At 28.9% G+C, this 13,347-nt stretch overlaps 2 protein-coding genes across 7 annotated transcripts in view; one reads left to right on the forward strand and one right to left on the reverse strand.

The window, feature by feature from the left end:
• Positions 1-13,347, reverse strand: part of LOC143083780 (uncharacterized) — a 51,805-nt gene that overhangs the window by 25,625 nt on the left and 12,833 nt on the right. For all 5 annotated transcript variants that reach the window (XM_076260100.1, XM_076260103.1, XM_076260102.1 and 2 more), the window contains exons 2-10: positions 11,037-11,446; positions 10,498-10,655; positions 8,583-8,687; positions 7,641-7,751; positions 5,908-6,105; positions 5,075-5,172; positions 3,067-3,142; positions 2,203-2,277; positions 831-919 (exon numbers count right to left, since the gene is read on the reverse strand). In XM_076260100.1, coding sequence (XP_076116215.1) covers positions 831-919; positions 2,203-2,277; positions 3,067-3,142; positions 5,075-5,172; positions 5,908-6,105; positions 7,641-7,751; positions 8,583-8,687; positions 10,498-10,655; positions 11,037-11,424 — 1,298 coding nt within the window. In that variant the 5' untranslated portion in view covers positions 11,425-11,446. The remainder of the gene's footprint in view (positions 1-830; positions 920-2,202; positions 2,278-3,066; positions 3,143-5,074; positions 5,173-5,907; positions 6,106-7,640; positions 7,752-8,582; positions 8,688-10,497; positions 10,656-11,036; positions 11,447-13,347) is intronic.
• Positions 1-13,347, forward strand: part of LOC143083781 (BTB/POZ domain-containing protein 3-like) — a 49,861-nt gene that overhangs the window by 16,934 nt on the left and 19,580 nt on the right. The gene's annotated exons all lie outside the window — the stretch shown is intronic.

A 13,347-nucleotide genomic window follows, 5' to 3' on the forward strand; every position in this document is an offset into this window, starting at 1 on the left:
GTGAAAATTGAATTTAAAAAAATATACTAAACTTTTATTTCTACACTTACATGTATAAAAAAAATAATAAACACATCAGGAAAAAGGTTAAAGTTAAAAAAAAATATTACATTGGTTGCAATTAAATACATTGATTTCCCAGTTAAATAAAAACCCATTTGCCAATGTAATAAAAAGAATAACTAATAGAGGAATTCAAATATTGAAATATTATTCAACTCGTGACCAAATACACTGATAATTAACTCATGCCCTACCCCCATTCGTGAATTAATGTGTTGTTCAGTCACTCATTGAATATTTTTCTCTATTTGAATTCTTCGATTAGTTATTCTATAATTCTCTAAATGTTATGAATGATCTTGGCATATTGACATCATACAAAAGAAAATTCTCAAGCTGAAGGTTTTTCTGCTACTTGTATGCTTTAAATTTGGAAACAATCTACTGTAAATTCAGAAATCTTTGCATGCATCTGTTCTAGCAATTGTTCGTAAAATGGACTTAAATAGATTAATTATAGGGATTTCATGAAAATCTGCATCCAGTTATACAAGAATAATTTTTTATTATTACGATACTCATTCAGTCGCATTATAAAAAAAAACGTGCCATAATTTCTGAATCTACAGTAGTCAAAGAAAAGTTTTTTTGAGGTGGATGCTGATTATTAATCAATTTAATTTAAATGAATCACACATTTATGTTAAGTCAATATGGTGGCGCTCTCCTTATATACAGTTATTACATGTTTTACAGTCAGCAACATAACACTGGCAAGAGTTGGTTTCACAGCATCAGCTGAATGTTTACTATAATATGTAAAATACCTGCAGATTTCTACACTGCTTGTCTGAGTAACAGCTGCCACAAGCTTTCCTTCTTCATAAAATCGTAATTTCTCTTTAAGTTCTGTAATCTGTAATAGACAAAATATATTGCACTGTAGATTTAGATTTAGTTGTGGAACATAATATAAAGGTTTTGAGGTAATGCAACCTGGAAAACCATGAATTTCTAATTTATTTATTTATTTTACATTTTACTTTGGAACTGACATGATCTATAACATACATCACTGTTGATAAATAACGAAATTGTAAAAAGAAACTTCCTCAGGCAAAGTTTCTCTTTGATGAATAAAATTTTCTTTTTAATAATACAGCTATCAATGTTTCAACATATACTTAATTACATCTCTGGCTTTCCATTGTTTACGTTTGAGCATTCATAATGAATGTAAGTCATTGGTTATATAATATTCAAAGTAGATGGGGAGTCAAAATTAAAATCCATAGAATCTTTTTTATGATTTGTGATTTGAAGTTTATTTCATGCTTTTCCCCAAATGATAATTATTATGGGTCACTGGGAGGTTTTTTCACGCTACAGGTTGTGCAAAATTGTCACATTTTGTAGAGATTATGCATGGAAAACCCAATTTTGTGTGATAAAAAGAAAACTACACCATAGCATTTTAAGAGGAGTATATAGGTATATAGCTTTTATAATATGCTTTCAGATAAGCAAAAGACAAATGGGGTCACCTATTGCTACAAATTAAAATAGGATAATTCACAACACAATTATTATAGAAATTATAATAAAATGTTGAGTAATTTTCCTTTATTTCTAAGTTTGCAAAGTTGAAGAAAAAGAATCAAACAAATATATATTTTTTTTTTAAATACAGCAATAAATATGACAGTACACATAATTTTCTATATCAATACGAAGAGTCTTACATATGAGTTATAATACTTTCAAAATTTAAACATTTCATTAAAGCTAAACTGATTGTTATCTGCTATTTCAAAATCCAAAATGGAGGAAGACATCCCAGCTACCTAAGTTAAGTGTTTAATTTTACTTCAATGTTTTGATAAAATTAGATATTTTATATTTTAACAGAAATGAAAAACTAAAAACTGTTAAATACTTTTTACATGAAGTTATATAACAGAATTGGACTAATAACTTTTGTAGACTATAAGCCAGTAATTAAATTTAATGCCAAAATCAACACAACAAATTGTTCAGATGAAGATATGAAATAAGATTTGAAAAGGGACATCCTGTGAGCCAGATTCTATGAAATATTTAGACAACTCTGTCATGTTCTGGAGCAGTGAAAGATATAAAGTGGAACGTAATAAAAGACAGATGAACAGATTAATGTCTTTATATATAAGTTAATACTACCTCCTTCCTCAGCTCCTCTACTATCTCTCCATATCTCCCCACATGGAAATCAACATTTAGTACATTCTTCTTCAGCTGCCAAAAATGTTAAAATGCATTATTTAAAAATATAAAAAATAAAGCATAAACAATTAAACACTAGATTAAAAAATGTTTTTTTTTTTTCAATCTATAAAGCATAAAGGCTTTTTATGACTCTGAGGTACTGTAATTTAAGAAATTATTGTTTTTATTAATGGGAATAATGTGACCACTTGCACTGAGTATCACAGTAATAAGAATTTGCATTCTGATATCAGACATTTACATGCTTTCTTATAACCGCAATCATTAAACTCACCTTTTTTTTAATTTTTTGAAAACAGCAATAAATGCACACAAAAATTTCTGAATTAACAGTATTCAAAGTTTAACATTTTAAATGGATGTTTTTATATTGTTGAGGACTGAATTTTAATCCCTACATATTTTTTTGTTGTTGCTGGTTCTACTTTTTCGGCATATCCACAAATTTAATTTTATTCACATATCATTTCAATGTGACCATTCTTTATATAAGAAGATTAATACACAATACTATGTTTATGCATACCAGACAAAAAGCTTAGTGAGCCTCACTTTTTTTTTAGCCAATGCAAACAATGTTTACACATTTCCACCAAACTGTGCCCATTTTTTTCATAATAAAATTTTATGTAGAAGATCAATTTTAAAGTGTTTTTAAATCTCAACTGTCATCTCTGTCTTTTAAAGAAATTGGTCTCATATTGATTGCTCAGTAGGTTGATCACAAAAAAATAATTATGAGGGGTATATAGCATTTCATGTTTTTTTTACAATTTTCTAATTACTCCTACAACTTACCGTAGACTGAATATTCTTTGCTCTATCAGCATATTTGAGTGTGTTGTAAGTATCTTCATAAGTATGGCCAGATGGACTGAAATATCAAAAATTCTGGTTTTATTCACAAAATAAACATAGTTTATATGTGTTCCTTGGTTTTTTTATATAGATTAAACCCTTGGTTTTCCCGTTTGAATGGTTTTACACTAGTAATTTTAAGGTCCTTTATAGCTTCTTGTTCGGTGTGAGCCTAGGCTCCGTGTTGAAGGCCGTACATTGACCTATAATGGTCTACTTTTATAAATTGTTATTTGGATGGAGAGTTGTCTCATTTGCACTCATACCACATCTTCCTATATTTAATTACTTCAGTCAGAGACATTTTTCTATTATATCTGTAATTTATTGATGTATCTGTAAAAATTTAATGTATAAATGTTCTGGAAAAACCGGCAACTTCATAGAGTTTATGTATAGAAAACTCAATTACTTCTTGGAATTTTTTTCAATTTGACAAAACTGTAAAATTGTAGACATTTATCACAACTTTTATTTTCCTCACTTTTGCATTGTGAACATTCAGTTGGTTACTTTTAATTGGTAATTTTATTAACCATGTGACATAGTACTAACAAATAAAACAATCTACCAGGGATGATTCCAGGTGTTTTCAAATGGGTCCGTTGGACATCAAATTCGGAATTTTTATTCTAATTGGGAATTTTTTAAGCATAAAATCTAAGACGAAATAACATTATTTTCCTGCAAAAACGGCAAAAGAATATTATCAAGTTAAACCTGTACACTAATGTTCATGTAAGTTGTAACATTTTGAATAATTCTGGATGGGCTACTGTTATTACATGAATGTCATTGAACATGATGCACTAGTCTATTATCTTAGCTATAGTTACCTAGCATGCCTAAACCTATTACAAACACATATATTTCAGCTAACATAAACCACTGGAAAAAAATCATTCATCAGGTATTTTTTCAACAGCAGGTCATTACTACCTTGATTCAAATGGATTTCAAATTGAACTGGTCAATTGTCGAATTCAGAAAAGCAATTACAAAAGTTCATATACTTAATTGATAAGATATTTAAAGCATTGAACCAGTGTTCTTTAAAATTATTTGAATCATCTTTAAAACTTTTGAAATAGTTCCATAATGATGACATCGTATTTCATGAATAGTCTATCATCAACATTATTTTCAAAAATCGCTCAAACTTTTGTCTTTTGAGGAAATAATTTCTTTTACAAAACAAGTTTTCATCCTATTATATAACCAGCTCTGCTGGACGATCTGCTTTTACGAGATCGGCGCCCATTAAACTTTATCCATCAATGTTATATCAAAATTTGAATTTTCTCTCTGCCGAGGTCTGCTTTGACACCCATTTTTTATCAACCTGCTGGGCGATCTGCTTTTACAAGATCGAATACTCCTATAACATATTAATCAATTGAATTCGGCTGATAAAATTGTTTGCCACATTTTGACATAATGAAATCGTTGTTGTTGTCACAACTATAAATATGTAGTTTTATGACAACAAAGATTTGATTTGAATTGTTAATAAAATGCGATCGTAAACAGCATTCTTATCCGGATTTTAAAACGTTTTGACAACAAACCATGAAAAATTATAGTTGCCTTAATTGGAGACAGAAACTTTTCCGGAAATATCGATTTTTATTTATTTTTCCTGAATTGGGAATTCATTTTCATGTACATTTTTTTGGGGCCGCTAAGCGGCCCTAAACTATATAGTGGAATCATGCCTGTCTACAGTTATTAATGCACGAATTAAACTTAAAATAAAATGCACATATCATCAAATACTGATACCATAATCAGATTTTTTTTTTTAAATTTTCTCACTTTGTCATGAAGTGTTTTTTTTTTTAATAGCCGACTATATTGTATGAGTTTTTCTCATGATTGCCTAAATCCATGTCATTTGGACTCTGGTGGTTAGATAGTTTATAATGTAACCATAGAAACATGAACATACCTTACTGCAGCTATCATAACAGTTTGACAATTACCACCAAGTGAATCTTTTAACAGTCGGGTTAATTTACTATCTCTGTAGGGAACATGACCTTTATACTGAAAATGTAAGAATGTTAATATATCTGTAAAGTAACTACAATAAAAATGAAATAACTTGTGCTAAATGTCATGTGGATTTGAATTGTGGATTGCTTGAGCAGTACCTTTCACCACACACCTTGTTTTTATAATAATTTGAAAAAGTTTAAAAACGAAAAAAAACATAAAAAATATGTCTGTAAATTCTTATTCTATAAATACAAAAGCATGTACATGTATCATGTGTATTATGAATGGTATTCATTATTGTTCTTAATCTTGTTATATAGTTATCAATTTTGTGAATGCAAATTTTTATGTAAAATAACCCTTCTGAACAAAGTTTATCATAAAAAAATGAAATATTGGAATTACTCTGATTGTCTGGTACATTTAATTACATCATCCAGATACTTTGTAAATAAAAACTTTTTTAGTTTGTTGTTTTGTACATAAATCAGACTATTGTGTTTTGCTCAATGTTGAAGGCAGGAACACACAATATTTTGATAATTGTTTAGTATTAGTTGTAGTGAGATTGTTTAAATGTTAATCTTTGTTGTATCTATGCTATTCTTGACTTATGTTCATAACTGAGGGGTTTTTTTTTTAAATATTTCGTATTTAGTACTATTTCTTCCAATTTCTATTCTTAGAAACATTCACTGATCGTCTTATTGACATATACCAAACATCTCCTTTTATTCATGATCATATTTATATACAAAAAGGAGGATTTTTTAAGAAACAAACCTTTGGATCCGCTAAAGCATTTATAACATTCCCCAAGGCCAATAAAGATCTGTTAATATTAGCTCCCTCTCTGAATCTCTTTCCTCTATTTTTAGTAACAGAGCCTCTTTCTGAGCCTGCTAAATCTACCAGGCAAAGTTTAGCAACTTTGACCTCAGCTGAAATATTTGCTGTCCTGTCTTTCTGTCTGACAAAAACCTAAAAAATATTATATAAATACAAATGAGACAGTTTGGGTGTTGAAAGTTGTGAATTAAATAGTCAGTAGACTTTTTACTAAAAACTGAAAACTTATATAAATGTACTTAAAATTGCATTGATACTGGTTAACAACAATTACAACTTAACAGCATAAAAAGTTTTAACAACAACAAAAATTTGAAGATTAATCATTTGAATCAGTGATTGCTATTTTAAATAAATGTGACAACATCCATTAAACCTAAACTTTTATAGGAACCCTATGATAGTTTTCCATAGATTCACCTGCAAGTTACCTGTCGATTTAAACTTTTGGCAGTTCTATTGTCCCATCTAACAAATACAACAGGTATTGTTCTCTGTATAGTTTATTCACCAGGACCTTTAAATTTCTTCTAGGAGAAATATATCACTCATTGATTAATAAACCTGAACAAAAAATTGAACTGTCAATGATGAAAAAATACTTATACCAATACTAAAAAGGACTCACAAAACTGCATGTGGTGTTGTATTTATTCAATACCAAAAACTTGTTTTTAATGTGTTCAATATTAATAATGATTTAAAAATTAAAAGTTGATTTCTGATCAAATATTCAATAAATATTTTAGTGTGTTTGATAAATAAAAATTTGAATATTATTATTTTTAAATTAAGGTCTTCATAAACATAGTCTATAAATTAACAACAAAAAAAAACATGCAAATTCATTGGAAAATACTAAAAAATGTGTCTAAAATAAACTTTTTATTATTAAATCAGATTTTATATTGAACAGATTGAAAATATATTAATGATATATTGAATAAATACAATATTGCATACAGTTTATGTGAGTTTATAGAAGTATTTCAATAAAAAAACAGATAATTTTTTGGTCAGGTAAATTATAAATGAGTGATATATTTCTCCTAGAAGAAATTTAAAGGTCCTGGTGAATAAACTATACAGAGAACAATACCTGTTGTATTTGTTAGATGGGACAATAGAACTGCTAAAAGTTTAAATCGACAGGTAACTTGCAGGTGAATCTATGGAAAACTATCATAGGGTTCGCTATAAAATAATAAGTGAACCATAAAATCTGGGACAAAACCATAATTAGCATATATTTTTAGAACTGAGTTTCAAGTTTAAATCATGAAATTAAGTGCCTAATGAAATACTTAATTTCTAACAAGCAGATTCAGATTCAGATTCAATGATCAATTTTCACAGCTTCAAAACAATGTCACAATAAAAAATTATCACTTTTCACAGCAAAAATAAAATGGTAATCTCATAATGCTCATTCATGCCAGGCTGAGTGCTGAAAAAAAATTAAAATGTCACATTAAAAATGATAACTTTTCACAGCTTCAAAACATGCCAGGAAATGCTCAGATTGCAGAATTTTGCACGATTTTTCGCCGGCTAGACCCCCAGCCTGAAAAAATCATTAGATATTGTACATAGTATGTATATATAATATATATTTGCTTATGATATCCCTTGGAATTTTCAGGTAAAAATGCTTTAGGACCAATTACCTGAAAAACAGCATGTGATCGTGATGATTCAGCATTAGCATCAGTTGGATGTTGTGTTCTGTTTTTATTTCCATAGTGTAACATGTGTAATAACTCATCGGCATCTTTTGGCTAGAAGTATATAAACACATGTATAAGTGATTACTTCATCTACATCATTTAACTAGAATTACATTAAAGGTACATATTTATTACACTAGATAGGCATTTCTGCAATTAATGTCTCATTGCTGATACTTGAGGCCAAAATAATTGAAAGTCCAAAATATTATACAAACGTTGGTGTTTTCAATGATTTTTTTATGAAAAATGTGTCAACAATTTTTTTTAAAACATCATGTGAAAACTGATCACTTCTTCATGAATTAATTATGCCTGTTTTACTCCAGACCTTCTTTTCGTGCAGAATAAAGTTGAGATTGGCTTAATCAGAAAAAAAAACCACCTATATACAAATAGAATACAATTTTGCATGTTAAAATGTTTTACACTGTTCTATTTCTTTTTATTGTTATAAGGTGTATAGAACATCAACACTTCACATTTAATAAACAAGGGATTTCCCACAACATGAACAAGTGTGCTATATATACCAGACATGTTAAAATCATGTGACTGATCAAAATTCCTAATGCCATTTTTAACCGAGGTACATTGTATGACAAATTGTAAAGGAAGGGTTCTTATCGCTGAGACATTCAATAAATCCTTTGATTTAGTACAGAGCTCTGCAGGTCTGACATTAAAACATACAAATTTATAGTTATTGCGTTTCATTTTACTTACACATAGTTTACATGTTCTGAGATTTATTTTGATATTGATATTAAGTTTTCTATAAAATTCATAAAAACTTTTATTGTCCCCTTTCATTCATATCTATCATTGTCTATCATCATGATCATGTGTTATGATTTTCTTACTATCCACCAGTTTTTTTACCTTATGCAATGACAAACCAGGAATAACAACTCCATTTTTTGCATCTTCACGAACAGGTAAAGTTTTACCTCCCATTAGTAAATCTCGAATCTGTTCATTGTAAACCTGTAATATATAAAACAAAATATTTATGTTGTGACAAAACAGAAACAACAACTTGATGATCTTATCTGTTGATGTAACATTACAACAAAAAACTTACATCATGTAAATACAAATATACTAAGCTAATTGTTTCAGATAAGGGAGAAGGTTTGGTATCATTAAAACGTTTAATCCCGCTGCAATTGTATGCACCTGTCCTAATTCAGGAATCTGATGTATAGAAGTTGTCGTTTTTTTATGTGGTTCATAAGTGTTTCTTGTTTTTTATATAGATTAGTTGAATGGTTTTACACTAGTATTTTTTTGGGGCCTTTTATAGCTTGCTGTACAGTGTGAGCTAAGGCTCCATGTTGAAGACTGCACCTTGACCTTGACCTATAATGGTTTACTTTATAAATTGTGACTTTGATGGAGAGTTGTCTCATTGGCACTCCTATATCTATAAGCTGTCTATTTTGGATATCATATGGGTTGTTCTGTAGGATCAATACCATATTATTGAAAATCACATTCATACTCAGTTATCATGGTTATATCATTAATTGAAAACAGGTTTATAACCTATAATGATTTACTTTTACAAATTATGACTTGGATGAAGAGTTGTTTCATTGTACCAAACCAGGGTTGGCAAAAACCCGGGTTTTAAGAGTATTGCCCAGCCCAGTGGGAAATACTGGGAAAACCCAGGTTTTACTGGGTTTTAGTGGGTAATACTGGACAATACTGGGTATTATAAATTATTTGTCTGAATTTTTAAGAGGATTCAGTGATGAACACAAATGCAATACATTTAATAAGATATTTATACCCTATTTTGTTTGTTTAGCATTTGTCTAGATTGGCAAACTGCAAATAGAAAGCAAATAAATCATTTTTTATCAAATGAATATAGCTCCTATTAAGAATTAACAATTACATGTATTAAAGAAACATCACATTTAAATAATGTATATGTACTGTCACTAATTAATAAGTAATTATTCAGATTAGAACACAGATTTGTATGTAGTTTATTATTAAAGTAAATTTATGTAACAATTATGTAACAATAATCAGTCCTTGCAATTTTATAAGTGTTAACGGCATGACCCTGTAGGGTGTTTACTTAGCAATAGGAATGTATAACAATTAAAATTAACAATTCACTGAAACACTGCAATAAAATGCATTTTTCAAAGTTTGGATTATTGAAACAATACTTGATAATTAAAAAGTATCTTTAAATGTGCACTATTATACCTACATATAAAATTAATAGAGAAGATATGCATGAAATGTATGTTCTATGTCTTTTATGTTTTAATATTTGTATTGTGTATGTTTGTTATGTAAATGTATGCATTTGTCGGTTATAAAAGCTCAGAGAGCTTATGTTTATTTGTTATGTAACATGCCGACTATAAATAAAGCTTTGAATTGAATTGAGAAGAGAATGAAATTGAATTTTCTTGAAATGACTGTCAATGGTTATCTGTATAAAAGTATATATTTAGGTGTTATACTATGAAACTATAACATGTCTTTACTATTTTGTGTTAAAATAAGCTTAAAAAATCCTTTTGCCCAGTAATGCCCACTATTCCCCATTTCTGGGAGTATTGCCCAGCCCGGGAAAACCCGGGTTTTCCCGCCTGGGAATTCCCGGGTGGGTAATACTTTGCCAACCCTGTACCAAACCGTCTTTTATCTATATTTATGATATTAGGTAACCATGGTAACATTCCTTCTGAGTTCTCATGAAATGATATTTTGAAATTAAACAAAAAGGTACATACATTTGTACAGGTTAACACTGAAGCCAATTTACCTCAAGATAAGAGACAGCAATATCACAAGTCTTTTGTCCTTCCACAGCACCAATCCTGTTATATAAATCCATCATAGTTAGGTACATAACTCCTGGCATTGTTGGGTTACCCAACATTGTATGAGTTTTCCCAGCACCTGTTGCTCCATAGGCAAATACTGAAAAAATCATACAAAACTGGTTATATTATCCAAGTTATTCAACTATTTAGCTGTAGAAACTAATGTAATAAAAACATCCAGACCTGTCAGCTGGAAGTAATTTTTGTTATGGTTGACATTTTATATTTGCTTCCATGATTTTTAACTCCCAAAAAGAGGTGGATGATTCCAAAAAGTCCATGATAACCCAACAAAATAATGGAAAAATCCTTACACATTCCAAAATACAGTCTGCAGAACACTTTAAATACATCTGACAGTCAAAATTTAGAAAGAAAAAATAAATTGTGCAATGTATTTATCATGTTAATAGTAAATTTTGGAAGGTTGAATTGCTTTATCAATTTGAGATCAATAATTTTACAAATCAATCATTACCTGAACAGTTGTAACCTTCCATGAAGGAATCTAAGATTTTCTTTGTTGTCTGTTGATAAACTTCATGGTTTGCTGACACGGGATCAAATACATAATCGAAAGCAAATTTCAAGTCTTTATTTTGTCGTTTACGAATGTCCCTTCTGTGATGCCTGTGTCTGTATCCATACTCTGGGGAATTTTGCTCATTTGGGTCAAAAACAAGAACATGTTCATTCATGGCTCTGACAACAATTCTGTGATTCCCACTTTGTTCCATACCATTTTCTGGTCTGATTCGGACAACAACCTTGACATTACTTTTGTTTTCTGTATCATCTCTCTGATCTTTTCTTGGTGTTGCAACAGCAGCATAGCTTGGTCTTCTCTGTCTCATTGCCAGTGTCATACTGTTTCACTTTTGTTTGGACCTGTAAATATCATGAATATTATCAAAATATGTTAAAAGTTATAACTTATATTCATTAATTTATTTCCTACCTTTCAAACTGTAAATGTAAAATATGAACATGTATAATGTGTCTGTAAGGCAGACTTGGGGTCAATTACATTGGAATGTAATTAATTAAATTACACATTACATTGCAAAAATGGTCAATTACACTAATTACACATTACACAGTTTTTGAAATGTAATTAATTAAATTACAATTACTTTACTAAAGTAATTAATTAAATTACACATTACATTTCATCATAATATTTGTTAACCAATATTATACATGTATGTATAATGTATGTGTAAAATATTCATGTAAACATAGTTTAAGCGTTGCATTTGATAATCATGAGTAATTTTAATGTTTTGTCATTTAGTCTGCATCTCTCTGGTCTGTACACTTTGACAGCCATTTTCAAAGGTATTTCTATAGGAGCTAATGTGGCATATATCACTTGATTAGAACATGGAGGTATTATACTTCCATAATCAATAGATGTGTTGATAGAAGGGGAAATTAGTTTCTATTAACTTGCATTAAGGGGTATTTTGACATCTCAGGAGTGAAGTTATTTAAATAAAACATAGCATGAATAAATAAATTATAAATAAATTAAAAAAAAATCACTTTAAAATAATTATTAAAAGGTATGCTTGTCACAACATTGAAAATAATTTTAAGTACTAACAATGTATATAATGTCTATAATTTAGCAATATTTTGCTAATTAGATAAAATACAAGTAATAGTGGCATTGCCCCTGGACGTTTTAATCTGATAAATTGCTGTTTGTTTTTACAGCTGTTATAATCCTTTTGTGTATACTAATTTAACAAAATGATTGTGTGCAGTGATTTTAAATTCTAAATGAACTCTCATAAAGATTTTTCACACATTTTTTTGTTTTGGTTTAACATGGTGATTTATTACTTTTCAATCTATTTAGTTAAAGATCTTTCTTAAAAACATATGTATTTTTTTCAAATCATAAGACTATTCAGAAAAAAAATCTTTTGGTCAAATAAGTTATATAAAAACTTTAGTATAAATTACAGAAAGTACGTGATATCAATATTTGAAAAATAAATATAATTTTACAATTTATATTATTAAACATAAATCCTTATCAATAACACCATAAAAGTACATGTAATTGAAATGTAATTCAAAAGTAATTGAGCATTACATGCTTTTTTCATTGTAATTAATTAAATTACCATTACAAGTAATTCAAAAAATGCTCAATTACACATTACATTCAATTACATGGAAAATTGTAATGCATTACACTTAATTACCATTACATTTTCAATAACCCCATCCCTGCTGTAAGGCTTATTCAATATATCATGATTTTATAAGATATCTTATTGTTCAGGCCTCAACCTTTAAGACAATAATGTGCAAGATTTCAACTTTAAATACACAGTTTGGTGTGATGCCTTAAGCTTCTTGCAACGGTTTCAATAAAAATATCAAAATAGCTTATTATTCTATAAGTCATTTTTCAATATATATATGTTCTAGGATTTAAATATTGTGTATTAAAAGAGAGGGGTGGGGGGGGGGGGGGGGGGGGGTTGTCGTCAAATTTCAGAAATTTATCTTTTGTGACAGAATAATATGCAGGTCAAATTTTCACTTTACATGTATATAATTTTTTGCTCAATGGAAAAATAGTCATAGACATGAAAAAAACACTGTATTGTATTGGTAAAGCTTTAAAGTAAAAGACAAATGTAAATGACTGACAGATAATCAATTACAAATAATATGTGTACTAAATCTAAAATACACATACAGTTCAATTACAAATAATATGTGTACTAAATCTAAAATACACATACAGTTCCATTACAAATAATATGTGT

This window comes from Mytilus galloprovincialis, chromosome 7, assembly GCF_965363235.1.
Source record: "Mytilus galloprovincialis chromosome 7, xbMytGall1.hap1.1, whole genome shotgun sequence".
Taxonomy (NCBI): Eukaryota; Metazoa; Mollusca; class Bivalvia; order Mytilida; family Mytilidae; genus Mytilus; species Mytilus galloprovincialis.